Source organism: Triturus cristatus, chromosome 2_2 (genome assembly GCF_964204655.1).
Source record: "Triturus cristatus chromosome 2_2, aTriCri1.1, whole genome shotgun sequence".
Taxonomy (NCBI): Eukaryota; Metazoa; Chordata; class Amphibia; order Caudata; family Salamandridae; genus Triturus; species Triturus cristatus.
Window position 1 is genome coordinate 1,230,281,802 of NC_140582.1, and position 25,278 is coordinate 1,230,307,079.

The 25,278-nt window shown below is 51.4% G+C and overlaps 1 protein-coding gene across 1 annotated transcript in view; it reads right to left on the reverse strand.

Annotated features, from left to right (window-relative positions):
- Positions 1 to 25,278, reverse strand: part of LOC146863461 (matrix metalloproteinase-21-like) — a 607,400-nt gene that overhangs the window by 339,997 nt on the left and 242,125 nt on the right. Inside the window, exon 4 of the mRNA XM_085642889.1 lies at positions 3,196 to 3,335. Coding sequence (XP_085499015.1) covers positions 3,196 to 3,335 — 140 coding nt within the window. The remainder of the gene's footprint in view (positions 1 to 3,195; positions 3,336 to 25,278) is intronic.

Consider the following 25,278-nt stretch of genomic DNA (forward strand, 5'->3'; position numbering starts at 1 on the left):
AGCGCCACGCGAGCGCCACCAAAGTTCAAGCATCTCAACACCGTCGGGCACTAAGCCGATTATCCCCACCTCTTCCTGCAGTGGCCTTTTAGTAGAAATGAAAGAAAGACCCACGTCGACACCCTACATAGGCACCATATGTAGACCAGACAAGATTTTCTTTTTTTGTATTTCTGTTATAGAGAGAACTTGATCAGAAGGTGTTGGAATGCTTTACAAGAGACCCATAGTGACATTACACAAGGACATATTCATTTTTGGGACACGGGAAGAGAGAAGTGATATTCCTAGAATCACAGGATTTTGAGCCGATGTTCGGGCGCCACGCTCCGAATGAAAGTAAAAAAATTAATTAATAAACGGAACGCGGTGTCCACATTCAACTTAGAACATTGCGCTTCAGCGCCGCGCTCCAAATGAAAGTAAGAAAATAAATCAATAAACGGAGCGTGGTGTCCACATACAACTTAGAACATCACGCTTCACAGCCAGAATGACAAAAAAAAGTTCTCTCCCACTAATTAAAGGGGACAGTATCACGCCACAAGTAAAGGATCCAGTCCAGGTGGGCGGGGCCAAAAGGGGACACGGCGGTAACAAGGAGGGACTAAGAAACCTCCTTTACAATAGAAACACAACGTTTAGCATGCACAATGACGCAAACCAATTAAAAGAAGGGGCGGGGCTTCAAGTCCCCTTCTGAAACTGTATCGATTTCAAGAAGCCCTTGCAGAGCAAGCAGCGCATGCAGCTGCAAAGCCAGACGAGACCTAATAAAAATCAGACAGTCCCTCAGCAGAAAACAATTCTGGTATTTTACTGACCTCTGCTGGTTGTTTTCTATTAGACAGTTAAATAGAGGCAGTTCAACAGAAAAAAAAGTTCCTAAGCGGAAGCAGACAAGTCCTAGGGCTGATCTCCAGAGCCCACAAAGTACATAACATATAAGTATATACTAAAATATATATATGTATATACAAGCGGTCTCGAATGCGCGACCAAAAAATGATCAGGCTCCTGTGGATGGGTGAGGACAGAAGGGTAAGAGACAGTGCACGCTGATTTGTTGTTGTGCTGTCACGGCAGCATGCTACAGAGAGCTTTGTCTCTTACCCTTGCATGTGAAGGGCACCTTGCTGGTGAATGTTTGAGCCATTACCCAGTAGGGCTAGTCCAACTGGGGCTTGTCTGACTTTTGTAACATGAAATGGGTTTGGGGAGTGAACTTCTGCTCAACATTTTAGCAAGCTTGCGTACCAGGAGAAGTTTGGGCCTTAAAGATTGAGTAGTTTCTGCTAGTTTTCAAACGTGTTTGCTCTTCTGCTTCTTTCCTTACTCTTGCAGTGTATTTTTACAGCATTAGGAAGTATACCTGTCTTTAAAAAGATGCATTGCTATGGCTTGTGTCACCAACTTCCATTCTTGCCCATGTGGCATAACTTCCCTCATGTTTGCCTGTGCACAATGCCATTTGGATTACTAGGTCTTCATACGCAGTGTTAGCTGGTAGGAAACAGGTGTGGTTGAAAAATATTTTTCCGCTTCTTTTCTCTTCCCGACTCAAATCTGTAAGAAGCAGGAAGCCTACAGACTCCCGTAAGCCAATCACAACTCTGCAATGCAGCGTTGTGATTGGTCTGAGTGCTGCAGATGGGAACAGGGAGTCTGTGCATATTCCCCACCAGGCTGTGCATTACAGCCTGGTGGGGAACATGCAAAGTGCGCATGACTGTTTGGCGGGTACAAGACGGCCAGCCAAGCAGTCATGCACACTTAATGTGCACAAACCACTCCTCCCTGAGCCACCAGCCCCGCCCCATTCTCACCCACCCCTGCAGCAACGAAAAATAAAATGATAACGTTATTATAATTTTTCTTTTTTCACTGCTCTAAGAGCAGTGAAGCGCGCTCCTTTGCCTTAGCGGAGGAGCTGGCACTGTTCATACACTCAGCACCTCATGGTCCCTCTGGCTAGTTTGGTGCATTGCAGCTGCCTATGTGTTTTAGTCCCACTACCCCCAAACTGTAATACCTTTAACATAAACATAGGTCTCTACCTTTTATCACGTCTTTTTCCCCTTTCCTTCTCCTTTCTAGCCATTGCGGCCCAAGATGAGCTAAGAGCACCTGTTGTATGGATACATATTATCTCTGTAAACATGTAATTGTTGGAATTCTTATATGTCATTGGTCTGTTGCCAGGTGACGTGGTGGAATGTTAGCGATGTGGTTAACGGTGGGGAGCTGGCTAGCTGTAGCTTTGTGCTTCGTTTTTCTTCACCTGTGGGTTTATAGTTATCTATATACTTGAATAAAACCCTTTCTCCACCAATTCTTCGGATCTGGCTCCTCATTACAATGGCGACGAGCAGGGATTGTGTTCACTCACTGTACCTTTCTGTTACAATGCAAGATATACAACAGCACTGCAAGCTTCTCTCGCACAGAGAACAAGTTAGGCACAAGTTCAGCAGCCAAGCAAGCTGTCTTTAATGTGACTGTGTCTGAGCAAAGAGCGCTCAACATCTGTGTGCTGAACTTGCAGTGATGTGTAATCAGAAAGCTTATGTTGGCGGATAAACTGCATGCCACTTTATTTGTGTTAAGTTTCGCGGGAATATGAAGCAGCTGGACCATAGGAAACAAACACAACAAATGAGTTTGCCTCGCGCTAGTTCCGTTTGTGCATTTATCTGCATTTAACATGAAGAATATATTCCCCAGTGGGTAGCAGCGCGCCCTGTTTTTCTATTCATTGCTGCAGATGTTTCTCAGTAGTTTTAACACCAACAAGCTGTTCAGCCAGGGAGCCGCCTACCATTTCTCTAATTGAATTTACAAGTTATTTAACGCTACCCTTCAGTGCAGGTAATCTTTATGTTCAGGAATGATTACTCTGCTAACTGTGAAATTGGCTTCCAGCCACAGACCATGTTTCTTTCCTGCCAATAAGTAAGGAAACAGCAGTTGCACATGCTTCAGTTTTTAGTGCATTAAAGCCAGATCTATTGACTTTACCAATGCTTGTTGGTAAAGCTATCTGTTGGGTTATAGATGGGTTTTCAATGTATGTGTACATATGAATGGTTGTAGGTCACCAGGCTATTCAGGTGATTCATCTCATTTCGACCCAGCCACCCCCGCCCTTCCACGTGCAGCAGAACAAAAATATTATTTTAAAGGGTAGTCACTCACTTTTAGAAGACTGATGCCATACTCAGTGTCTGGAGGCACAAAGTGTTCATCGTCATTAAAATGGATGTCGCCCAGTTGCCAGGCATGTGCAAACTCCTGTCCCATCCCATCGAAGACCTGCGCACAGCCCAGGTGGCGACCTGATGAAAGAGAATAGTCTTTAGCTGATGTGAAATCTGGCAGAGGGAATATAATATAGAGACCACAAAGGACATTTCATAGACTAGAGCAGATATTCTACATGGGATGTTCACATTTCACCACCGTGCCCACAGATTCCGCTGGCTAGAGCAGTGTAGATTGTTTATGACGGTCTCTCACCTCATTGATGAGAAGAGAGGTATTCAGTAGTACATGAGAGCTCTAGCTCCTCTGCAGTTCATTCCTGCCTGACCTTGTGCACCACACCATATCCACGTTCTCACATACTCTAGGAAGATAGCAACTTAGTTAATGAAAATCCATAAGACCAAAACCTACATGCTCTACCCCAAAACTCTCCAATCCGCGCAGTGCTGGCAACAGAGGCAAGCTGGTGAAGGAAGAGACACCGCCAAAACCCCACATCCTAAAACGTCCTCGAAGCCTACTGCAAAGCCCTCAGAGGAAAGAAAATATTAGCCTGCCATCAAACTCTACTTCCCTTGCTATGGGATTATATATATCTTTATAAAGAGTCATTGACATGCCGCCTACACAACATCTCCCATCCATGGCACCCAGTCAACAACCTCTTAACTGGTCACACTTGCCAAACTAGATTCCCTTTCCACGTGTTCAGTGGGCTTTATTTATCTAAATGACAGTACCATTGATGTATTGGCATTTATAGAGCAGAAACATTCACCCATGGGTATCTTGGCGCTACCGGTTGAAGCTCCTACTGACAAAAGAAGTAACATCCATAAAGAAAGAGCCAGGCCATTATTTTCCTGAACTCCAGCTATGGTTTTCCAGATAAACCTCAAGGGAAAGGCTGTTCCCCGTGTCGAGCTGCCACTATCGAGAAAGATCAACCACCCTGCACTACTTTATGGAAAATGGGTGCATCATCAGTTTCCCGGATCGCAAACTTCGTTTTGGGATGTAAAAAATAATTTGTTGTTCAATAGCAGGGTCTGTTGTCATTTGTGAATAAAAAACAATGCTTTGAAAATGATACCATGATGAACAACAAGATCGGACTAACGCTGTGGAGATGGAGCGCCATCTTCTGATATCTAACATCAGTCCAGCAGGCATTCTGTGTCCATTGAACTCCGTTAAACCGCTTTGGTAGAAGACCAGGATCATTGCTGACAAGGTTTCAGATTGCTCTGTGGGACATATTCCATGTCAGGTTACTGAGGCAAGGATTACGCTATTCTTCTTTAATTTTAACAGCAGCCATTTAAAACCAATAACAAACAGAAACAAAGACTTCATTTCCCATGAAGCTTGGAAAAAAACATCAAGTTCGTGTTCCAGTCTCTTATCCAATCAGGCGCCTCTTGGCACAATAACTGTTGATGACTCCTGCTGGACTCCCTCTTTCTTCGCTGCTGGCAGCCTGCATCAGTTAAGTGTTCACCTTCCCTCAGCACTGCTTGCGATTGTTTTGTTCGCATGTGTTGACTATGTAAGGCTGCCCGGGGGGGGTTGCGCAGCGGCCCGCCCCTTTGAGGGCGGCCGCCTTAGTGCCACAGGAAGGCACAGGGGTGGGAGGTTGTGTCCCTGGGATAGACCAAGGGAGACCCCAGCAGATAGCTGCTTCCGGCGGGGAGGAGCCAGGGGGGTACATATTCTGTCTCCGCCCCCTCCTCGCCCTCTTGTCCGCTCGTTCGCCTTGGGCCGAGGTCGCAGTTCGTCGTCGCTGAATCGTCGTGTGCGCGCTCAGCCTGCTACAAGCTTACGCGGTGAGTTTGCCGGTGACCTTCCTCTCGCCCCGGCCCTGTCCCTGGGCAGTACCAGGAGACGGGGCCCTGTGGGCGGTGTACCACGGGTGGGGGGGGGGCCGTGCGCGGAGTGCTGTCGGTGTTGCGTGGTTGTGGGGGGACTAGGGGGGCTGCAGGGTGGAGACGCGGTTCGTGTCTCACACTGGTGGTGTGCGTCAAGATTCCATCATGCGTTAGCAAGCGATGCATAGGAGGCCTGGTTTGTGGGAAGTGGGCCCAACTGACCCTTCATCGCGAGGCTACTGGGTCCTCTGTATTCACACCGTTCACCTGCCCGACATTCTTGCAACCCCCGACGTCAGTCCCCCCTGCCAACACGACTAAGTCTCCTGTCCGGAGTACGCCGCGGGTGGGCTCGGGGGGGGGGGCTTCGCCCCGGTGGGGTTAAGACCCGGTGAAGCCCCAGGCCGCCACCACTGCCGTTACCAGTGCTGCCACGCTCCCTGGTGTTCCGGGTTCGGTTCCCGGTCAGGGAAGGTGCACTTTCGGTTGGGGCGGGCTCAATGTAGAAGGGTCCCCCGTGGCCATGTCCGGGGATAGTTTTGTCGCGGGCCGTCCCGGGGGAGTTAGGTCCCTTACTTCGGCGGGAAAGGTGTTGTGGGGATTTTCTCCCGGATTCGATGCGGACTAGGCTTATTAAACAAGTCGTTGCCAGTCAGTGCAAGCAGGGAGGACTTCCTGGTGAAGGAAGGTAAGCGCCCATTACCCCTTGTTGTATCCCCCTTATTTGCATTATTTGCGCTGCCATGAGTGTTGAGCCCCTGAATTCCTTGTTAATAGGGTCGGCACCCTTTTGGGTACCTGTGGACCCGGATGACCCACACGTAGGAGCGTCCTTCGGACCACCCTACCACTGTAAGTACAATATGTCTGTTTACTCCTGTGAGACCCGCAGGAAGAGCCATGGGGGAGAGAAAGTGAGAGTGGGTTTTCTCGAGGTTCTTGCTATCTTTGTGTGGTGGGGGCACCAACTGCTATGGTGGACCATGCACTGGGTCTGTGGTGTGACACATTTTTTCCGCCAGCCTGAGAGATTGACACGCTGGTGGTCTCTATAACTATAGCACCTTTCGGTATGAACATATAGATTTCCCTTGATTATCTTTTCCTATGTAAGTCCCCGGCTCACCCCTGGGTCCCCTGGTGACGGTCACCGACTACAGGCTCCCCGTTGGGCGGCATGGCGAACTGCTACGACTATGCTTGTGATTAGTTTTATGTAAATATTTGTATATTTATACGTGTATATACTTCTTTTTTGTAGTGTGTGTACATTCCTTGTATTAACCCTGTCCTGAGGAGGCCGAGGAAAATATATGGCCGAAACGCAATTGCGTAGACCCGGTTTTGAAGGAGGAGTCCTTGAAAATAAGTACAGTGTGGTTATTCACTGTTGAGTGTGCTGAGAAAGTCCGACAATAATTTGTTGTGTCGCAGCGCGCTCTGTGGACTTCCTTCCAGTGGTTCGTCCTGAAATTATTAGGAGGACACTAACAGAAAATGATATGTTTGTTTAGGGGTTAACTTTTTTGTGTTTATTAGTCTTTTTTTGTTGGTGACGTTCTGCACATGTTCAATTTATGTATATTTGTGTTGTTGTATTTTTTGCTTTGTTGCTTCCATTAAGGTCCGTGGTCATTCCTGATGCAGGAAAGTCCAAATATTTTGATAAAATCTGTCTAGATTAATAAACTAGATATAGAGTCAATTAGTGTGCTCTTGTCCAAAGTTATTTTCTTATCTTTTCCTTTTGTACCAATTTGTTGCTTGCTCTTTATTGTTCCTTACCCAGGTACTAAAAGGGTCAATTGGGTATTACCCTGTTGGTTGCCAGAGGCCTGTGTTCCGGGCTAATCCCGACAGACGCTTTGTGGCCTAAGGGGCGGTCGGAGACTCCAACTGTTCGCTTGGAGAGGCTTGCGGCTGCTGAAGCGACGCGTGCACGCTGAAAAGACTCACGCAGCCACAGAAGTTCAAGCTCGCACTTACCAAGTAACGGCTTTCAGTCTCAATTACGGTCTTAAAGGCGTACACGCAATTTGTGGTCTGGCGGCTAGTTTGCCGATTCTGGTGCTGGAAACCGGGGTTTCGAGCCTCGGGGACGCGTTCACATCCTGTGATTCTGGGCGAATCACTTAATCTTCCCGATCCTGAACCCAAGCTGTTGTCCCGGGTTCGACAAAAACGATGGGCTGCACCATGCTCCTCGTGTGTATGTTGAGTTTTGCTATTTGGAATAATTGCGTGCGCCTTGATGCCCGAGATGTGGCGGGTGCGGGCCTCTAGCTCAGTCTGGGGTCACGTGACCAGGCAGCTTGTTGAGGGAATTGTTGCAGGTCCTATTTGGACTTGTAGGCGCATTCTTGTTGTCTAGTGGTAGTGCCTGCGCGGCCCACTGTACAGTGTTTGCTATCTTTGGTGTGATGCTCGTTGGAACTCTCACGCGTGGGCCCAGGCCTGACGGCATTCCACCAGACTCGTTAGTTGGGTGAATTGTTTCTTCGTCGACATGGGTGCGTTAGTGCCCGTCTGGCGCGAGTTGGCAGGCGCGTGGTCGCTTCGCCACTTTGCGACATGTGGAATTTCACCCCCCCTTCTTACTTTCTTTGGCTGTCGTGTCCGGGGCGGGTTCACGCACGCGGGGGGGGGTTTATTTGTGGCGCGCGCGCCCTCCCCGCTCACCCTCGGTGACCCAACACCAGCGAGGGAGCGGATGTGACCTGGGGAACTGGGAGATAAACTCGAGTCTTGTTGATAATGCCGAACAGCCTATATTCTGCGCAATCACTTTATCTCCATTTGCAAAAAAAAAAAAAAAAGTGTTGTAAAGTATTAGAATTGGTGCTCAAGACATTCGGTTAGCAAGGCTCTCACAGGACAGGGGTCCGTGCCCGCTAACGCTGCGATGTGGCACAAGTTGTTAAACCAAACGCTTCTTACACTTCCCCAGGCTCCCCTCCCCATTCACTTTCTTGCGCAGGTGCTGCTTTGGGGACATGCATGTAGGTTATAGCAGCAGTGAAGTTAAATTGTCGTTTCATCCTCTCCTCTCTTCCTCCTAGATTGTGCCAAGGGTAGGTGTATCAGACGAACACGCTTGCTGCCGGAAAGGGGTGTAAGTGTGCCAAAGGGTGGGGAAGGAAGGGGAGAGTAGGCTCCTGGCTTGCACGGCCAAGAACAAGGTCGCCCTGGGGCGCGTTTTTAACAGTTTTTGTTCTTTGTATGCAGGATATCTGGGACAGCATACGTTCAGGGCTGAAGGAGGTGCGTTCGCTTCCGTGAGAGTAAGTAGTAGCGGGTGTGACGGCGCGGATTGGTTTCAGGGCGGGTAGGGGCCGGTCTCAAATGGTATTGGCCGCTGCTTACGTTCATTTCTCTTTCAGGTTAGGACCCAGTCCGAGATGGAAAGTGAGGGTACCCCAGCGCTCTTCTCGACGCCGTCCCAGGTCGATGAGACCCAGCAGGGCAATTCGCAAGACGCACAGTTAGCAGCAATTATTGAACTAGCCAAATCCAAAGGACTGGCCTGGGCTGCAGACCTCCTCAAGGCCAGCTGCCCTGATGACTCGGGGGTCATTTCTGGGGGTCACACGACGGGACAAGAGTCGAATGAGGAGGCAGGACCTCCCCGCCCCAAACGAATCCGCAGGGCCACGGTTAGAGACTTCCCGGCTGAAGGAACTGCACACAGGGTCCGCTCGGTGCCCGCTGTCAAGGGCTCTTCCGGGCATCCGCCCCTGCCGTCCCCGGCCGGCCCGCCAACCCCGAGCAGTTTAAGCTCTCCTTCCGCTAACTTTGCATCCAGGGAGGACCTGGCCAATCTCAATGAGACCCTTAAGAATTTCATGGAAGAGGTCAGGGCTGGTTTCTCGCGGGCAGCCTCAGCCGGGGGACGGCCGACTGCTGACAGTGCGGGAGGGAACCCTTCCTCTGCAGCCACTGTTTGGGCACCACAAGGGACATTTCGTCAGGCCCCCGAGCTGTCCACGGTGCCGTGCACACCACCTATTTCCTTGCCCAGGAGTGCAGAACCGGCGGCGGTGGCAGGGTCTGTTATGTCCGTCAGGCAGGAGAGGGCGGCTCCCGTTGGCCCCCCTGCACCAGGGCCCCTCCCGGCAGGGGGGGAGCAGCGTCAACCAGCAGGAGGTGAGCCGCAAACCGGGCAGCCTGCTGCCGTCCTTGAGCCCACCGCCCCCCACCCCCCCCCCAGGGGGCAGCGCGTCCACACAGCTAGCTAGCGCAACAGTACCAGGGCCATCTCTGCAGGTCTCAGCCAAGAAGGAGGTTACTCATGCCCCGCTCCTGTCTGGCCATAGCTCGCTGATCTGGGAGGTTCCCCTAGCAGTAAAGGAATTCATCTGGAGGCGTGAGTTTTTAGACATCTTTTCACTACTTCTGCTGGGCCAGCATGGGCAAGACGCGCGTAGGCTTGGGGGGAAGGAAGACGATAAGAAGGTCAGGTTCCAGCAGTGGCCGGATAAAACAATAGATAACTGGCTAGCCGCCTTTTCCATTCTTCAATCGGTTATACTTGAAAAATTTCCTGAACAGGGGCAGGCCTTAGTACTGTACCAGCGGCTAATTCACACAGAGGCGCAGAAGTGGGGCGGGGAAGGGTGGCTCAATTATGACATGGAGTTCAGAAAGAAGATGGCCATTTGCCCAGAGATGGAATGGGACCAGAAAGAGGTACAGCTGTGGATGGACCACATGGGTCTCGGGGATCCCAGAGCCCTGCCTTGCTTCCCAAAGGGTCAGGAGGGGGGGGCGGCCAGCCAGGGAGCTCCCAGCTCAATGTTAAGCACGCGAGGCAGCCCTTTCGGGGGGGCGTAGAGGAGGTGGCAGGGGAAGGGGGGCCAAGCGGGTCTCGCCCGGGACTTGCAACCTGTTCAATGCCGGCGCTTGCTCTAGGGGGGTCAAGTGCCGTTTCCAGCACTCATGCAGCAAGTGCGGGGGCGTCACCCCGCTTCCTCGTGCCAAGCCAAACAGGACAAGAAGCCTGCTGACTCCTTCAAACCATCTTCTTGAGTCGCCCCCGCACCCTCCCCCAGCTGCGGCCTCTCCCCTCCCCCTCCCTCCCACCGATCAAGTCGCCTGCGCTCCTGCGCCCCTGGCCATCAAGGGTCCTTCCCCTGTCATTCTTGACTGCATGCTCGAGTTACTCAGACTGTACCCCCTCTCCTCTGACAGTGCGCTCCTGCTAGAAGGCTTCTCGCTGGGCTTCACCATCCCTTATGTAGGTCCCCTGTCCGGTCGCGATGCGGAGAACCTCAGATCTGCCAGGGTTCTCCCACAGGTCTTAAATGAAAAAGTTCAGAAGGAACTGAGGCTGGGACGGGTGGCGGGTCCTTTCAGGGAGCCCCCGTTAGATAACTTTGTAGTCTCCCCCCTTGGCTTGGTCCCTAAAAAAGAACCAGGGTCTTTCAGACTGATTCACCACCTGTCTTATCCAGAAGGGAGCTCAGTAAACCACGGCCTTCAGGAGGGGTCATGCTCTGTGTCTTATTGTACATTGGATGTCGCACTTGACCTGGTAAGGAGGGCTGGCAAAGGAGCATGGTTAGCGAAGGCCGACATTGAGTCGGCCTTTCGGTTACTACCAGTGCACCCCAGCAGCCAACACCTGCTGAGTTTCAAGGTGGACGGCATGTACTACTTTGACAAGTGCATGCCCATGGGGTGCGCGGTTTCCTGTGCCTTCTTCGAGGCCTTCAGCTCCTTCCTTCAATGGGCCTTCCAGCACACCTACAGCGTTTCTGGGGTTTCCCATTACTTAGATGACTTCTTATTCATCGGGAGGGATGGCACTCAGGAATGCAGGGCAGCCCTCGCTGATTTTCAGGCTCTGATGCATCACCTTGGCGTTCCCTTAGCCCCTAAGAAAACGGAGGGTCCGGCTCAGGTTCTCTCTTTCTTAGGTATTGAGTTGGACACAGTGGCGGGGGAGGCCAGGCTGCCAGCCGACAAGGTGCGGGACCTGAGAGATCAGATTAGCCAAGTGGTAGGGAAGGAGAAGGTTTCCTTGGCAGCCATTCAGAGCCTTCTGGGGAAGCTAAACTTTGCTGCCAGAGTCATCCCCGCGGGCAGGGCATTTGTGAGAAGGATAGCTAGAGCTACGGCCTCGGTGAGTAGGAAGCACCACATGGTTAAATTGAACAAGGGGATGCGTGAAGACCTTATCATGTGGGCAGACTTCCTAGTCAACTTTAATGGGGCAGTCATCTGGCGCGACCCCTGGGCTAACAGCCGGGAGCTGGCCCTCTTTTCTGATGCGTCTGGCCGGGAAGGGTTCGGAGTGATTTTGGACAATGAGTGGTGTGCAGAGAGGTGGCCGAACGCCTGGCACAAGAAAAAGGTCACGTCCAAGATCACCGTCCTGGAACTCTTCCCAATTGTGGTAGCTTTTCATCTCTGGCCCAGGGCCCTGTCCGCTAAACGTGTGCTTTTTTGGTCAGACAACCTGGCGGTGGTGCAGGCCATCAACTCCCAGTCTGCCAGCTGCCCCCTAGTCCTGTGCCTACTGCGAGAGCTTGTCAGGGCCTGCCTATTTAACAACGTAGAGTGCAGGGCCAGGCACATTCAAGGGATTTCTAATGTTTCCGCTGACTCTTTGTCTCGTTTCCAGTGGCACCGCTTCCGGGAGGCCTGGCCGAGCGCACGTCAAGAGGGGACTCCTTTCCCGCCGCACTTGTGGCGGCTGCTGAAGTGGGACCACGGATGAGGGAGCTGGGAGAGCGGTCCTTAGCCCCCAGAACTGCGAAGCGCTACGGGAGCTGTGTCACTCTTTTCTGTGCAATTACAGGGGGCTGGGAGGAGGATCAGGTGGCCCTGGAACTTAGAGTCCAACAATTCTTGCTGTGGGCCAGAGGGGAGGGCAAAACACATTCCTGGATAACGGGTCACCTCGCTGCCATCAGCCACCACGCCAAACTTAGGGGTCAGTCTGATCCCACCAAGGCCTTTGTGATCAAAGCAGCCTTGCGAGGGTGGGCCAAACTGGTTCCACGATCCCCTGATCCCAGGTCCCCCATTAGTTTCTCACTGTTACAAGAGATGTTAGACTGTATGGGTAGGGTCACCCACTCAGGGTACGAAGCTACACTGTTCTCGGCCTGTTTTTCCCTAGCCTTCTTTGGTGCCTTTAGGATCGGGGAACTAGTGACTCGCTCAAAATCTGACTCCTCGGGGGTGGCTTTGAACGTAAAAGACGTAGAACTGGAGCCGGGGTGCCTGAAAATAGTCATGAGACAGTCCAAAACTGACCAGCTAGGGCGGGGGAGGTTATTTGTGCTACACAGCTTGGGGGATGAGAGATATTGCCCGGTAGCTTGGGTCAGAACCTACCTGCCGCTTCGCCCGCGGGGGGCGGGTTACCTGCTGGTGCATCCGGATGGCCTCCCGGTCACTAGGTTTCAAGTGGACCACATCCTCAAGGCCTGCCTAAGGCTGTCTGGCCATGAGGTTAGGGACAAAAAATTCAGCAGCCATTCGTTCCGCATAGGTGCGGCCACCACAGCGTTCCTGGCAGGACTGCCCGCAGAAGGTATCATGAAGGTGGGGCGCTGGCAATCGCATTGCTTCAAGCGATACATTCGGCCCTAGGAGTGGCCGTGGGGGCAGTGGGACACATTGGTTGGGCTGTCTATTCGGGACCTACAATCCTTTCAGGCCTCCCCCCTTTCGCTGGCTCCTGATTGACGTATACCTTGACTGTAGATGTGCTGATGTTTTGCTGATGTTTTCCGCTTAATAAACATATACTCAAAACCAATTTTCTCTTTATTAGGTATGAAGGTGTGGGTAATTGGTCACTCAATTATTGCAAGACTGGCACATTGGGCGGAGGCAAGAGAGTGGCAGAATGGCTTTGCCAACACGGACATCACGTGGTTGGGTTTCTCAGGCTTGCGCTGGTGCGATCTGTTACGGAAAGTGAAGCAGAGACTCCGGGGAGGGTGGCTCCCGCCCAACCTCTTGGTGGTTCACCTGGGGGGGAATGACCTCACATCACTAGGAAGGAGAGCTTTGCTACAAGACATGAGGGATACTTTCTGCAAGTTGAGCGTGTTGTTGGGGCCGTGTGAAATGTGGTGGTCTGAGATGACACCACGCGCGATTTGGCATGGTGCTCGCTCAGGCGACGCCATCGAGGTGTCTAGAAGAAAAGTTAACAGCGCCATGCGCAAGTTCACTGAGCAAAGAGGCTTTGGCTTCATCAGGCATGGCCTTCTGCACGCCAAATCAACGGGATGTCTGAAAGGCGATGGGGTTCACCTCTCGGATCTAGGCATGGAGTTGTTTTTACTGGATCTAGGGGAAGCACTGGCAGCTGCGGGTTGCGAATAATAGAGGACTTTGGTGGGGGGCCCTGGTAGTGACGGTGGCCACTCCCAAGGCTGTGGAGGAGTTACAGGGCGATCCAGGTTCTGCACATACCAAGGGGTATAGCATGCAGCAGCACCGCGTGGTGCTAAGCCAGGATACCCAGGGATGTTTAGCGTGTCCACTGGAAGACCGACGGCGCCCCGCTATCCGACAGGCGGTTGTGGGTCTGAGCAACCGGGGGCTGCCATGTATGCTCCGCCCACCCATCACGGGGGGGCGTGTGAAGCAAGTGGACTGGTGGTCCACGGATGGGAGGGGGGGACCCTCCCAACATTAGGTATACACCTATTGGCGTTGCCATGGTGACTCTAGGCTTATCAGACGGGCAGGCGGCATAGGGGCTGGCCTGCCCTGGGATCGCCCGTAAGATAACCCACCATGTTTGCATATTGCTTATGCTAATAAACCTGCAGCAATATTTCTCCACTTACATTCAGTGTCGTGTGTTTTATTTATGTACTTATGTGTGTTGTGATAACTGTTGCCGATATTGGCACTATGTAAGGCTGCCCGGGGGGGGGTTGCGCAGCGGCCCGCCCCTTTGAGGGCGGCCGCCTTAGTGCCACAGGAAGGCACAGGGGTGGGAGGTCGTGTCCCTGGGATAGACCAAGGGAGACCCCAGCAGATAGCTGCTTCCGGCGGGGAGGAGCCAGGGGGGTACATATTCTGTCTCCGCCCCCTCCTCGCCCTCTTGTCCGCTCGTTCGCCTTGCCCGCCCATCCGCTTACCCGACGTCCGGAGGGACAAAGGGGGGGCCAGGTTTTCTAACAATTTTCACTTTGTGTTGCAGGAGGAGTTACAGGGCGATCCAGGGTCTGCACATACCAAGGGGTATAGCATGCAGCAGCACCGCGTGGTGCTAAGCCAGGATACCCAGGGATGTTTAGCGTGTCCACTGGAAGACCGACGGCGCCCCGCTATCCGACAGGCGGTTGTGGGTCTGAGCAACCGGGGGCTGCCATGTATGCTCCGCCCACCCATCACGGGGGGGCGTGTGAAGCAAGTGGACTGGTGGTCCACGGATGGGAGGGGGGGACCCTCCCAACATTAGGTATACACCTATTGGCGTTGCCATGGTGACTCTATGCTTATCAGACGGGCAGGCGGCATAGGGGCTGGCCTGCCCTGGGATCGCCCGTAAGATAACCCACCATGTTTGCATATTGCTTATGCTAATAAACCTGCAGCAATATTTCTCCACTTACATTCAGTGTCGTGTGTTTTATTTATGTACTTATGTGTGTTGTGATAACTGTTGCCGATATTGGCACTATGAATTGCATTATTTATTGATTAACACTGGTGTCTGTTCACGGAGCTTCCGATCCTCCTACGCGGCCGAGATGGATAGCTCAGTGCCGACCGCCAGAGGACATGCCTCCTCCCTTTCACTCAGATGCTTCACTTTTCTACAGCACGGGACGGAGGACGAGTCAGTGATGGCCAGTGGCGTAGCTAGAGCTTGTGGCGCCCGGGGCTATCCCTCAGATTGCCCCCCCCCCTGCCCCCCCCCCCGCGGGAGGGCATGCACTTCAAAGAGGTCCGATAAAAACGTAATATCGCCGCTAATAGTTACCTTGATCATGCAAGTTACATGCACATACATGACACGGTCCAAGGCTACACAGTTGAATACACCGGTGACTGGCAGTACAAAAGAGAACACACAGACTGCATGATCTATCTGGGGACTCAGAAAAAACGCATGTGACATCCATCAGAGAGCTGCGTGAACAGTTACCTGGTAATCCCCTCAACACAATGCAAACATGCACACACATGACACTGTTCATGTAACCTTCATCTACAGCTGACATTAAATGACCATACATCATGGTCCCACCATTAAAGCAGTGGGGACCTGCACGAACGTGATGTGCTCTGGGGACCCAAAACCAACTTAACAGTGTGGAAGCCTGTGATTCTTTATCTTTCAAAAACAGCAAATTAATTATTCACAGGGAATGACTCACTGTGTGCCCTTAAAACTAAAAGCAGCATAAAGGGATCAGTCAGCTCCACCTTGCCAACACAGACCGGATACAAAGCCCACTCTGGTGGCCCAAAGGCAACAACCAGGGGTCGCTCCCTGTCATTACTTCCAAGCAGCAGCAACCCACTCCCTGGGAATGAAATGACGTGTGCTCTTGGTACCCAAAACCAGCTTGTAATAGTGCATCTCTCCTTCACAGCAGCCTCAGCACACACATGGTGCACAGCCTGCCTGGGGGCCCAAAGCTAAAATACAGGGAGGGGCGACACATTATGATCACAATCCTTAAACACAGTTGTGGGGGCCATGGGAACTTGTTCAACTCTATCCAAGACCCGGGACAAACTGTTCCGGCGCTGCGGCACTCCTTGAATATTCAGAAGAAACCAGAAATATTAAACCACAGTGATGTCGGCCAAGAATGGTCAATGTTACGAAATAAAGAAATGTGCAGGGCAAATAAATAGATACAAGACAAAGACGACATCAAGCATGTTAAGTGTGATTGTCAGCTGCTAAAATTTAAGTGAAATACATCTAGATTAAAGGAAGCAGATGTACATAGGTGAGTCTTGAGCATACCAGGTAGGCTGCATTATGCTAAACTTACATGAGATGCTGTTAGGTGTGTCTATTTAAATATATTGCCAAACTAATACCACACATACATTATGGCTAAATTAAAGAAGACAATAACAATCAAACTGAAAATTAAGGGATGTAAAGCCAGGGAATCGAACCCTGGATGTACATGAGATAATCATGGAGATTATGGGATGGGCTGTATTGTGCTATAATACTGTGCCCCCCTGTTATATGTGCCCATTAAAATCTATTACCAACATAAGTTAAAATAATTTGAGTAAGCTACATCTGAATTATACATTAGAGAAGAAAATTGTGCAATCTACATGACTTATATGGGGGTACTGCCAAAGAGATTCAACCCTTGATGTGCATGGACAAGTCACAGATGATACACAGTAAAGAAGCGTTCTACTGTACATTGCTGTTTTGAGTAGTTCCAACGTCAGTTGGTAAAGAGCAGCCTCAAAGTGCATAGCTGCCAAGCTTTCAGATTGCTAGGTGTGATATTTTCATAATTTTATTGCAATTATGAGTCTGCCGCCGCAGACATTTGCACCAGTTTTAGTCTTCTTAGAGTTTCTCATTGCTCAAATGGGTGTAATTACTGATATATATATATATATATATATGTTTCCCTCGTCTTCATTGCTTGAGTTTTGCTCGCAAAGAAGTGTCACTCATAGTCGTTGAAATGTCACTCACAATTACAATTGAATTATGAAAATGTCACACATAGCAATTTGAAACCTTGGGAGCTATGCTCATAATCGTTGAAATGTCAATCATAATTACACTGAAGTTATGAGAAAATGTCACACATCTGAAACCTTGGCAGCTATGCTGCCACTCTGCCACTCACTAAATATCCCCTCTGAAAACGTTTAGCTCTTACCTCACTCAGCCACAAGCAGCACTCCACAGTGGTGGCAGCCAGAGCCAGGGTCTCTATGGCAGGGGTTGGTTCACTTCTGGGGACGGAGGATACGAAAGAACCTGGGAGGGCAATGCACAGCAAGACACACTCCGGACAGGGAGGGAACCTCATGGAAGAGGACGCGATGCAGGAAGAAAAAAGAACGTGCAATAACATGGTCAGGCTTGTGTCAGAGAGCAGCGGTAGGTAATGAAGGAGTAGAGGCAGGCAAATTGGTAGAGGGACTGTAGATGCACATACTTAGGGGGGCGACCAACAGGCGAGACAGGAAGAGAATGAGGAGGGCCAGTGTGAGGGAGAGAGGCCAGGGAGTGATAAAGAGAATGAGGAGGGTTTCCAGAAAACGGCATTAGCCGCTCGGGCAACCGGAGAGAGGTCTTCATTTTCCTAATGGGCTGGAAGTGCAGCCAATGGTGGGAAGCTGAGAGCCGCCTGTCCTGTGGGCTGAGCCTGTAACTTACCCCCAAGTCTACCCAGGGCACAGGAAGGGAGCCACTGCCGAGAGAGACACAGGCTGGGAGGCAGTGCCAGGGCAGGGCTGCTCTGTGGAGTGCCATGCTGTCAGCTTCAGACATCCATTGTTTGAATGTAAATGGTCGAGGATCAACTAAGCCCCTGGGTCCAAGCTGTTACATTCTTCCTCAATGTGGAGTGGGATTTTAATGTGTGTAATGGGTCTTAATTTTGGAAGTACTGCTCAGATGCTGGAACCACAAGATAACATTATTATACACCCAGTCATTGATCGCTTATGGAAGGCTTTCTGAAGCCCCATGCCTCTTCTCTGTGGAGAGCCATGCTTTCAGCTTCAAACCGTTTAGAGCTGTGCTCACCCATTCTTTGAACGTAAAGGGTTGAGGATCTTTAACACTGTGTGGCCATTCAACCCTAACCATACATATCACTATCCCCATCGCACATAAATGTTCATTGTAAAATACTAGCATGCATCGTAGCCAGCAGGATAAACCCACTGAGGCCCAGTCGGATGCCTCCAGATGAGGCAGCTTAAAAACAGTCACCACCACAGAGCAATGCCACACATCAAACATGCACAAATATTCTTGCTACACATCAGGCCCGGCTCCAGGAATTTTTATTTGGGTGGGCCAAGGGTGCATTTGGGTGGGCCACTGCGGGCTCGATTTGTCGCATATATGTCTGGGCAGGCCTGCTTCAGGGCCCTCCTTTATCTCTTCTTAGTCTTATAAGGACCAGTAAAACTCACTCTTTTCCAAATCTCTTTCTAAATATTATCACTCACAAAAAGTGTTTTTTCCATGAAATGTTCCTTTGATGGGAAGAGGATGTTTCTGAGGTGGGAGTATCAGGCAAGTGATACTTCTCAGGCTCCATCTGTTTGAGCCTTCATGGAGGATCCCTCTTCATTACTACCTCCACCTGACCCTGGACTCGGCAATGCTCTCCCTTACAGGCTTGATTATCCACTACTCCTCTCTCCAGTGCACCTTATCTCACAGCTAACCTTGGGCCCCAGCCCCATATCAGGCACTATCGGGCTCCACTTTGCTTTTTCCCGGTAAAAACATTAGTAAAATCACCTTCAAACTTAAAACATTGAATATAGCAGTAAATATAATTAGCAGCACTTTAAAGTATGTTCCACAGTAGCCCTTATGACCCGACTGCTAATTAAATAAACAAAAACAGAAAGGCCATGACAGGGCCGGCTTTAGCGCTGATGTGAAAGTCTTTTTTGGCGCCACACTAATAACCTCTTTCTCCGTAAATACCTTTACTACCACCTTCCAACAGTGCCCCTCGTCTCTCCATGGCGCCCCTAGTGACCTCCTCCTCAGATTCCCTCACTGCCTCACGCCACAAGTGCCCCTCATCTCCCCATAGCCCCTCCCCCTCATGACCTCCTCCTTGGACTCCCTCACTGCCACCATCCACCAGTGCCCCTTATCTCTCTGCAGCCTCTCCCCCTCATGACCTCCTCCTCAGACTCCCTCACTACCACCCTCCACCAGTGCTCCTCATCTCACCCTAGCTCCCCCTCCACACCATGACCTCTTCCTCGGATTCCCTCACTGTCACCCAGGGCACAAGTCCTAAAAAAAGAAGTGGGGGGACGCTGACGTCACAACAGGAAGTAATGTCACGAAAGTGGCTTGCACCATCAGACTCATTGCCTCCCCTCGCTCACCCCTTAGATGCCATTGCATCAGAGAAGCCAGCGTGTGAGCAGCGTTCTGAATGAGCTCCGATCTCGCCCCAGAGAGGCCAAAGAGTAAATGTGTGGCTCCATTTGCTCCAGTAATCGAGCTCCCGTTAAAATAAGTGAGGGGACACCGTCCACCCGCCTGGTACCCCGACTCGAGCCCTGCAGTCACCCTCCACCAGTGCCCCTCATCGCTCCACAGCCCCTCCAACTACCTCCTCCTCAGATTCCCTCACTGCCACCCTCCACCAGTGCCCCTCATCGCTCCGTAGCCCCTCTCTCATATGCATTTGTTGTTTAGCGCTACTCATATCAGTGTAGTGTAGTGTGTCAGCACTTTACACCACAACATATTATACAGAGACAATCAATCATACAAGTATGTAAATCAGTCTACAGGGAATGTCACATAAGCCAATGAGGATTACAAGGTGTAGGAATCACATGTCATCCATACTGGTGGGCAGTATATTTTGAGAGGGTTTGGTCTGGGGAAACACAACCTTAGGATTTAAAAGAGTATTCCATGGGGGTCAGCTTTACTGATAAACATGTATCTCTGCTCAAACATACTCATTTTAGCAACATTAGAATGATGAAAGACTGAGGAAGTTCTAACTATATCACAAAACAAAAAAAACGATACCATTCATGTTTGTATGCAGCTCTTTGATGACAGTTCATTGGTCACTGTCCTATGTTAGGATTGTAACTTCTGAACTGCAAGTAACACAAGGATCTCTGTGACAACGGCAGTAACCCACTGAGCTATCCACATAAAATACAGTTCATCTGCACTTAAAAACTACCAACAGACAAACGATTGCTCTCCAGCAGGATCATTAATCACCAGCGTTATCTGGGCATTCTCAATTGCGTTGTCATATTGTGTCCTGCATCGGCCATGAGAAGGATAAAAACTGTTTAAATGAAGCGCACACGAAGTATGTGTCCTGCTGGGCCTGCACATATTTTTAAAAGAAAGAAATAGTAACACATTCTCTTACCTACTAGTCGAACTTTGTGTCACAGCCTGATGTGATAAGCAGCTGCAGGGGTCAGGAAAGGGGAATAGGAATAAACAAACTTATTTTCTCCGACTCCGACCTGTGCTGCACAGAATTGGGTCCTCACGAGAGTGCGAGTGCGTAGTGGTGAAGCGCGTGACGCGTCACCACTACGTTCTCATCGCGAGGGCCGGGCAAAAATGTAGCCCAGGGCCGTCATTGGTAGCGCTGGCGCGCGCTCTCCGAGATTGACGGCCCTGGAGCAGGCTGGGATGGGACGGACCAATACGAAGTCTTGGCTCTAGTCTTGCCGAACTGGAACCGACCGACGTCATGATGGCAAAGCAGCACTGCAGCAGGCGCTGACGCACTGGCGCACCACAAACAAGTAGGTCTGCTGGTCAGGTGCGCGCTTACCGCGCTGCTTGAAGTTAAACTTTTTAACTGGGCCACCGGCCACGCACGCCATTGCGGCGGCGGCGGACTTTATAATTTATTTAGTGACAGTCAAGTCTGTCCCTAAATAAATTATAAAGGCCGCTGCAGCCCTAACGGGCCACCAGTGCTGAGCGGCCGCCCTAAAAATAGTGCCGCCTGGGGCGGTCCGCCCCCACCGCCCCCCCCTAGCTACGCGCCTGGTGATGGCCATCGTTGGGAGTCTGTGTCTGCCCCTCCGTCCTGATTGTCCCGGTCAAGCCTGGTGTAGAACACCCCTGTGGGGTACGGGTTCAGGCTTCCTCAGCCTGATTGTGTGCAGACCGGCCCAGGATTTTTCCCTGTTTCCAGCGCGTGTGATATAAGGGCATCTTTGTCTGCAGTGTCTTATGGACCATTACTCACCAGTGTCTGCAGAGCCTTGGCCCTCCTTTTCCCCCCACCTAATCTTGAGGACCAGTGCAAGGGATGTGGGGGTACTTTAACCTACCTTAAGAGCAGGTTCAGTGCAACAGGTCCACGTGTGTGGGGTGCTCTGACACAAGCAGGACCCACTCCAGTACCCTAGTCCTTGTTTGGGGTAGGTTCCCTCTCTAGGGACTTTGACCTTGGGCTCCATCCAACCATATTAGCCCTCTTACCTAGTGGGTGGCCACCACCTTACTTACCCTACTTACCTGATACCTACCTCTAGCCCTCAGCGCCCCCAGAATCCCTGGAAGATGGAGGAGTTTGATGACTATTATGGGGAGGAGGAGGAATCTCAATACTTCCCGCTTACTGACTAGTTTTGTGACGCGGTGGATGCCCCCATTGTCAGGGCGGTCTCAGAGGCGGATACACTTTTGGAGAAGAGGTTGATGGACCTGGCACAGAAGTGCCTTCAACCCTTCCCCGCAAGGGAAGGACTTCCCTGGCCTTCGGCCCCTAAACCTCCAGAGCTGGCTACCGCTCCCTTTCTGAGAAACCGCGCAAGTGCCCACACCCTGAGGGGGTGGGCCCCGATGCTTTTGACAGATTGAAACGTTCCTGAACACCAAAGCCCCTACTACATAAACGGGTTTGACCCCACCACACCCCCAGTCCTCAGGTGGTCAGGGATCAGCTGCCTACCTGCAACCCTCTGACGATTCCCAGGTCGTATCGGACGGTGATTCAGACCACGGCAGGTCTTAGCGCCCCTCTGTCTCCCTACCCCAGGCCACTGACCCTCCTGATGATGCACAGTTGGATCTCCGGGACCCGGAGGAGCTCCAGCACCCTCGTTCGTCAGAGTCAGTCCCTTGCGAGAAGGTAGCCAAGTATGTGGTGAGTCGGTTGCGGAAACTCCTAGATCAGGAGGTCAGCTCACACCTTGGGGCAGATTGCCCTCGCCCATCCCTCGATGGTAAAGTGGCTGTTACCCCGGAAATCGACGCTAAGATTGCAACTTTTTTTACTAAATATATTAAAGATCTGAAAAAGGGCATCAATATGTCGTGGCGGGCATGCCAAGACAAACTGTTGGATGTCACTGGGCCCTTAGTAAAGATCTTTGACATGGCAGAGGACGTCAATGCGTCGGGGGCCCTAATCCCGCCAGATGTTCTCTCTAGTTGGGCCCAAAGAGCCATCATTTTCTTAGGCAACGCGAATTGCGCCATCTCTACAGAGAGGCGCAGGTCGCTTCTCATCAAGCTGGACTCTAAGGTAGGCGAGCTAACCACCTCAGAAACAAGTCAATTGGCTCAGGGTGGGCTCTTCAGGGACACGTTTGTGAAGGAGCTGATCAAATTGGTCTCTACTTTCAACTCCTTAGACAAAGCCCAATCTACAGTGAAGGGCATATTTAATGCGCGGGTTTTCGGGCGAGGTTGACCATTGTAGGTGGTGCTCAGCTGGCCACTCATCGCAGACAGCCTCCGGCAGAGGCCAACAGTACCAGGATTCCTCGCGTTTTGAAGGTTTCCATCCCACCAGAGGCCGATCTCGTCACAGAGATCAACGCAACGGGCTTCCTCCTCCCACGGTGAGTTCTTTTATTATCTCATTTGTTGCTTGGGGGGCAGATTAGCGCAGTTCCTTGACAGCCGGCGGGCCCTCACTATTGACGCTTGGGTGCTCCAAACGGTGCAGGGATTCCATATAGAGATTTATGGCTCCCCTGTTCAGGTTTCCCCCTGACTCCAATCCATTTTTTCTGGCAGGGAGGCAACCCTAATACAACAAGAGGTGCATTAACTCCTGGACAAACGGGTGATCTGCCGTGCCTCTCCTCATCCCACAGGCTTTTTAATCAATCACTTCCTGGTACAGAAGCAGGAGGGTGGTCAACGTCCGGTGATAAACCTCTGAGATTTCAACAAGTGGTTGGTGTACTGCCACATCAAGATGGAGGGTATTCACCTGCTCCTCGACCTTCTGCGCCCTACCGATTGGATGGTCTGCTTGGACCTCAAGGACGCTTACCTTACAGTCTCCATCTTTCCTCCCCACCATCATTTCCTCCAGTTTCTGTGGCACGGCCAAACTTTCGTGCTTTACCAAGATCTTGCACCCGGTCGTGGAGAGGTTGAGATCACAGTGCGTCAGGATGATTGTGTATCTGGACGACATGCTGTTCATGCATCAATACTCTCAGGTCTTTTCGCAACAGCTGCAGGCTTCTCCAATCACTGGGATTCGTGATCAACCAGACAAAGTCCTGCCTCCTTCCCTCTCACTCGATCACCTTCCTAGGATTTGTGATCGATTCCACAGAGGCGTCTCTAAGCCTCCAGTCCAGGAAAAGGGGTCTCACCTGTGCAGGGGTTTATCCTATGCCCAGCCGGTTCCGTTGTCCGAGGAGGCAAAGGAGTAGCTCCATTGGTGGCTTTCCCACATGGAAGCATGGAACGGTCGGGTCATCTTTGGATCCCTGCCGGACTTTGTGATCGAGTAGGATGCCAGCGGTTCGGGCTGGGGGGCCCGCTGTGGGGAATTCACCACAGGAGCAATCACTTTACATCAACTGCCTGGAGCGGATGGCGGGCTCCTTCGCGTTTCGTTGTCGGACCAGGGGCAGAGTCCCGCCCTGTGTCCTCCTGAAAATGGACAACGTGGCGGCCGTTCGCTACATAAACCACCTGGGGGAACTCGCTCCAAGGCCCTCGCGGACCTTGCCAAGGACTACTTGGAATATTGTCTGTCACATCAGGTGAGCATCTCCGGGGGTGGCTACCACCAGGTGGCAGACTGGCAATCCCGCCATCTTCAATGGAGACACGTGTCCGTCGACCTGTTTGCGTCTCGCTTCGACCACCAGCTTCCCAGGTACTTCAGCTGGAGACTGGACCTGTGGGAGACAGCCACCGATGCGTTCCTTCAGGATTGGGACAGAAGGGTTATGCCTTTCCCCCCTTCGTCATGATAATGCGGTTGATGACCCAGACCCACCGGCAGAAGGCGGATCTGGTGGTGATCACCCAGGTCTGGATAGCGCAAGCATGGTTTCCAGTTCTGATGGAACTTTCTTGGGCTTCTCCAATCCGTCTACTCCCGCTCCCTCATCTCCTGAGCGATCCAGCGGGCAATACACACCCTCTGATAGTGAACGACTCCCTACCCCTCATGACATGGAGGATTACGGGGCTCGATGTATGGTCTCAGGACTTTTGCGAAACGCTGTGGAGCTCCTCTCCCGGGCATGGGCTGACGGCACGATACCGATTGGCCTGGTCTCGGTGGATGGGTTGGTGTCTCCAACGGAGTCTGGATCCCGTGGGGGCAGACGTTGTCCACATCCTTAATTTTCTTGCCCATTTGGCTTCTGAGGGACTGGCGTACAGGACGATCAATACCTTCTGGTCAGCAATCTCGGCTGCACACGCCGCCGTTGGGGATCACCCGGTGGGAGACCTCCCATTAATTGGTAAAGAAGCTACTACACGATATTTGCCTTTCCCTTCCCCCGAACCGAAATATTCAGTCCTGTGGGATGTCAACAATGTCTTGCATCTGCTTTCTGAACGGCCTAGCAACAAGTATTTGTTGCGCAAGCAACTATCTTCCAAACTGGCCATGTTGCTGTGCTTGGTGTCTTGCAGACGTGTCTCGGATGTCAGGGCCCTTGATATTTCCAGAAGATCGTTCATTCCTGATGGAGTCACCTTCCACGTATCTCTTCGTACCAAATGCCAGTCACGGGTAATTTCATACCCGGCCTGCCCAGGAGTTCCCAAACTCTGTGTAGTAAAATGTATACAGGCCTATGAAGCCATGACAGCAGATGTACGCCCACATGGCGAACGGCAACTTCTCATTGCTTTGAGGAAACTGTTTTGGGATGTCTCGTCCCCAACCATTGCAAGATGGGTTCGCTGGGTGATGCTTTAAGCTGGCATCGATACGAAGGTCTTCGGAGTGCACTATGCAAGAGGTGCCATGGCATCAAAAGCTTTCACGCTAGGAGCTCGCTTGGAGGACATTCTGAATGCAGCAGACTGGTCGTCATACTCAACCTTCAAGAGGTTTTACTTTAAACCAGTCTCCTCCATTGCTGCCCTAGTGGTGGGTAAGCTTTGAACTAGCCAAATCCTCGCCTCCGTGTCCTGACACAGAATAAAAAATGTCCTTGCTTTCGTAACACAAAGTTTCAATTCTAA